This window comes from Octodon degus, unplaced genomic scaffold (assembly GCF_000260255.1).
Source record: "Octodon degus isolate 3935 unplaced genomic scaffold, OctDeg1.0 scaffold00007, whole genome shotgun sequence".
NCBI lineage: Eukaryota > Metazoa > Chordata > Mammalia > Rodentia > Octodontidae > Octodon > Octodon degus.
In genome coordinates this window covers 9,555,689-9,560,832 of record NW_004524583.1, presented here as the reverse complement: position 1 = coordinate 9,560,832, position 5,144 = coordinate 9,555,689, and the positions used below count along the sequence as shown (strand labels likewise).

At 42.2% G+C, this 5,144-nt stretch overlaps 1 protein-coding gene and 1 pseudogene across 1 annotated transcript in view; one reads left to right on the top strand and one right to left on the bottom strand.

Moving 5' to 3' along the window:
* The window catches only part of Pomt2 (protein O-mannosyltransferase 2), a 44,140-nt gene that overhangs the window by 26,439 nt on the left and 12,557 nt on the right, over positions 1 to 5,144 (bottom strand). The window contains exons 3-4 of the mRNA XM_004624895.2: positions 3,534 to 3,642; positions 117 to 225 (exon numbers count right to left, since the gene is read on the bottom strand). Of these exons, the coding sequence (XP_004624952.1) occupies positions 117 to 225; positions 3,534 to 3,642 (218 nt within the window). The remainder of the gene's footprint in view (positions 1 to 116; positions 226 to 3,533; positions 3,643 to 5,144) is intronic.
* LOC105743755 lies at positions 1,252 to 3,522 on the top strand (annotated as a pseudogene).

Below are 5,144 nucleotides of genomic sequence, written 5' to 3'. Positions count from 1 at the left end.
AAAAAAGTCAGCTTCTAAACAGATCCCCTAGGCATCCACCCCAGCCCTCGCCATGGTGGAACTTCAAAGGGCAGCCACAGTTTCTGACACTTCCTCCTAAAGATAGGGTTTCTGACCTGTTGGCGCAAGAGTTGTACTTGACCATGCTCAGCATGGCAGCCAAGATGAAGAACATCAGGATGGGGTCGAGAAGGATGTACTGCGACAGAGTGAGGCAGCCTGTGTCTGAAAAACATGAGTTCACTAGTCAAAATGCACAGTGAAAAGTAACAGTCCCTGAAAACCAAATAGCCCAGTAGTACAAAAGAGTTCCTCGTGTTAATTGGGAATGAACACCCAAAGGGGTCCCTGAGTTAACACCAGATCATCCCAGGGTAGAAGGCCACAGCTCCAGGATACACCAGACACTCATGATCAGCTGACTTCTAGAAGAGTGGGGGCAGGGGGAGTTCTTTTGAGTCTACTGCTCTATTATCTCAGAGGTAGAGGAATAATCCAAAAAATACTATTCTGGAAGCAGACCACACTCTCCAGATAAGCTTTAGAACTGACCAGGACCTGGAAGGATCCTCTGAGCTGGTACAGACCACTTATCAGTAGGTTAGGACTGCATGTAAGCACTAAGGGCAGGGAGACAAACTGTGTCTGACACTCTTCTACACTCTCAATCCAAAGGAGGTTCATGCTGGAGAGATACCTCATGGCTTGGGTACCTGCCTGGCAAGTACAAGGTACTGAGTTCAATCTCCAGTTTAAAAAAAAAAAAAGGAGGATCATGTCATTCACTCAGTGCAGCCCTCACACCTCTTCCTCCTCTGTACCCTCCTTATGTAGCCACATGACACATACTTATGCTAGAGTGCGCATTTTACATGTTGTCTCTGTTGGGGTTGATTTCCCATGCAGGTACCACAGTGAGTTTTTCAATCTTAAAGCTTATTTCCCTCTTAAATTCTCCAAAGTCTTCTCATCTCATTCAGATTAAGTTTTCATGACAGCTGCCAAAGCCTATGTGGGCTCCCTACCCTGGCCAACATCATCTCCCAACATTCTCTGTCTCACTCACTCCACCCTTGCCCTACATAACAGCCTTCTCGCTCCTCCTTGACTCCACTAAGCCTACACCAGAACTACTGCTCATACTGTTCCCTCTGCTGAATGCTTTTCCTCAGAACCCTGCATGGCTTAATCCTTTGTTTGGCTCAGGTGTCTGGTCAAAGCTATCTTCTGACACAATCCGAGATGGTTAACATGGCAGCGGCCGTCAGGTGCCTCAGCAGGGTCTTGACACATAATCGAAGGCATAGCCTTTCCAAGATGATTTATCTTTATCCTTGTTTGTAAACATTCAGGTGCTGACCAGATACTCTGCTGCTTCTGCTACAAAGCATGCAAAGAAAGCCAACAAAGTTGCCAAAGAAAAAACACCAGGGGAAAAGAGAGATGAAATAGAAAAAAAAAAGTCATACCCATACATGGAAGGTGAACCTGAGGATGATGTCTATTTAAACCACTTATACCCACGGCCCACATATGAGGTGGAGAAAGCTGTTCACTTACTTAAGAAGTATCAAATTTTGGACTATACTATCCAAAACAAGGAGTTTTTCTTGATTTGACATTGGATATGGCACTGGGGAAAAAGAAGAGTGGAACCATTTGCCAGTGCTATTAGTTTTCCATATCCGTTTTCTTTGGAATCCAATAAAGTTGCCGTATTAACAGGGAATCCATCAGATATTGAACTGTCAGAAGGACGAGGAACTGCTTTTGCAGGAGGAGCTAATCTGATCCAGAAGATTTTACATGATGAAATTTATGCAGATTTTTATGTAGCTGTACCAGAAATAATGTCTGGTACAGCTACATAAAATCCATTAAAGAAGAAACTGAAAACAGACTTCCAAAGCTCAGTAGAAATTCCATTGGCTGTGACATTCCCAAAATGCTTGCATTATTTAAAAATGGACATGAAATTAAGGTAGATGAAGGAAAGGAGAACTTTCTTACAACCAAAATAGCAATGTTGGCTATGTCATGTGACCAAATAGCAGCCAATCTGCAGACAGTTATTGATGAAGTCTGCAGGCACAGACCACTAAATCTGGGTCCCTTTGTGGTCTGTGCTTTCCTTCGTAGTTCAACAAGTGAAGGTTTACTATTAAAGATTGATCCATTTTTGCCTAAATTAGACACTGAAGAAAATATAGAACCTTCCTAAAAGTTTAAAAAAAAAAGCTACCTTCTCAGGGAGTTCTTCAATGCCCACCAAAAAGTAGTACTGATCCCCACTACTCCACTCTTACCCAACTATTTCTACCTTGTGCTTACTGTTTAAGATCTTATACTGCAGACTTACTAATGTGCTAGCTTACTTGTCTGCCCCTCTCCATTAGAACAGGGACTCAAGAGTGCATCCTCTGAGCCTAATAAAAGGGGCCTAGCATAGGCTAGGTGCTTGAGAAATAAGTATTGAGTAAAAAAGAAGCAAATGGGGGCCGGGGAGACGGCTCAGTAGAATAAGCACTTCCCTGGCAAGTGCAAGGGTCTGAGTTCAATCCCCAGTTCTGCCAAAAAACAAAACAAAACAAAACAAAACAAAAAAAGAAGAAGAAAATGACTAAACAAATGAATAACTAGGGAGAAAAATTAAAGATACAAGGAAAAAGTCACTAGTACTCTCTAGGGAGAGCCTATCTATAATCTTGTAATAAACCCATCACAATAAAGCAATATATCTGTCTAAATCAATCTCTAAAATGTTCTCCTAATCTGGTCTGGACATTTTTTTTTTTTTTTTTTGGCAGAACCAGGGATTGAACTCAGGCCCTTGTGCTTGTCAGGGAAGCACCCATTCCACTGAGCCATCTCCCTACCCCCTGGTCTGGACTTCTTAAGTTTGTTTTCTTCTTCAGTACCAGGGATCAAACTCAGGACTTTGCGCTTGCTAGGCAGGCACTTAAGCCACTGAGCTTTCCCCTGGGTCCTGGATTCTTTAAATGTTAAGCTCCAAGAGACCAAGAATTCACTTTCACTAAAACAGGGCTAGCGAGAGGATCAGCTTCTACAATCAACTCTCACTTGTCCATATGAGGATCCACAAAAAATATTTAAGTTCCCATTGCTACCTCCTGCCACACAGCTACTTTTGCAGTGTTGCCCTTATATCAGTTGCAATTAGTTTGGGGAACATAAACTAATCCTAGTATTAATCTCAGAGAAACAAAAACAATAAGCTTCCTTTAAACACACACACACTCACACACACACACACACACAATTTTATTATCAAACGCAAACTTAAAAATGTGGAAAACTTGGAGGTGGTATATCCCTTGGGATTACCCATGCCAACGCTAACAATATAAAGTGTTAAGTATGAAAATAAGATGAGATTGGCAATACATGTTACTTGATCCTTACGTTAATGAAGAACTAGAGCCATAGACTGGATGATTTAACATGCTGATTTCCAACTATCCCCACAGTGAAGCGGCCTATTTCCCAAAATGCATGGAATAAGGACAACTTACCAAAGGTGAGAAGGGCGGCAGTCACCAGTGCTGCTGGAAGGGACTTGGACAGATCCAATACAATGAGGTAAGCAAAGGGAACCAGGCAGGATCCAAGGAATGCACAGAGCTATGGACAGAACAGAGAAGCTGTTAAACAAATAAGCTAGAGCTAAGCATGAAGGGCTTACTTGACTTGGTACAAGCTAACATCTAAGACAGAAGGTCCTGAAAAAGATGTCTCTGCTAACCCTAAAGTCCCCTAGAGTATCTGTAAATAAGAAAAGGGTGGTGTAACAGTGAAGAGTCAAATCAAATCAAACAGTACGTTTCCAGGGAGCAGCAACACATGCACTGGTCTGAAACTGGAACAGTGCCCCATCACTGCTACATGTAAGCTTAGCACATCTTTTATCTCAGCTTCTCCATCTGGGCAATGAGAAAGAAGTAAGACTTTCTACCTCAGGGCTTTACTATGAAAACTGAACAGGCTATAAGTTTAGTAAGTCACAGAAATATTTCACAGTCTATGGCCACACCACCTTGAATGCTATCTTGTCCAATCTCAGATGCTAAGCAGAAGGGGGCCTGGTTAGTACTTGAGTGGAAGAAATACCTGACAAATATCAGATGCTAAACCTACTTAAAACTTTAAATTATATCTAATCTTGTACCTACTGTGAGTACAAGCTAAGAAGGGTCTCTTCAAAGGTATCTTAACATTCTTAGACCTTTTAACCTTATTTTTATATTGTCTCCCTGGTTCTTTTCTTCGATCACACCAGAAACCACTCTTTAATCTAATTACCAGCCTTCTTTCATCCTTTCACCCTGCCCATCAATAGTAAATAGGCAAGCCCAGGGAAAAGGGAAATTCTCACACTTAGCTTGTCATTTTTTGTAAATAGAAAACAATTACTCTAGTGTGAAAAGTCTAAATGGGGCTGTTGTGTTTGGCCTCAGTTTCCCTAAAATGTTCAATGAGTCAGGCCTAGGCCCAGATATGCACACTATGTGGTCCTTGTTTAATATGGCATGATATAAACACGTAAATTATCCAATGATTAGCCCAAACCAGCACACAGCCATTTATTTAAAATGCTTTGACCACCTCAAGGGAAGGCACTTGTAAATCAAACTGCTCTGAGATTGGAGGTCAGTTTTCTGGAGATTTCATTAAGCTACAAGTTCAAGATTTCCAGGCAGCTGAGTGTTTAGGCTCTGCCAAAGCAGATGCTGGAAGTCAGAATAACTGACTTAAAGGGAGAAGACACACGGGCGCCCTTAAAATAACATTGGAACTCTTTAAGTGTACTTGGAACCTTCGTAGGTATAAAAGTGGGAAGCTGGAGATAGTGTGGGGTTACCAAAATCTAAGGAAAGCCTCTCAGAGGTAGGCATTATCTAAGCAGCCATGTCTGAGAGAAGTAGGATAAATTTTGTGCCAGTAGACCTCGGAGCAGCTGCAGGCCACTCCTAACTGCCTGGGTCAGGGCTGCTCTCCAACCTGAGCTCTATGGCACATGTGGCCAGGCAGCAGATGACAATGTGTGCCTGCTCATATGCCATCTCTGTATTATCTTTGGCCTCCCTCTTCCTTTTTCCCTACCTAGTTCTGAATCTCTACACCAA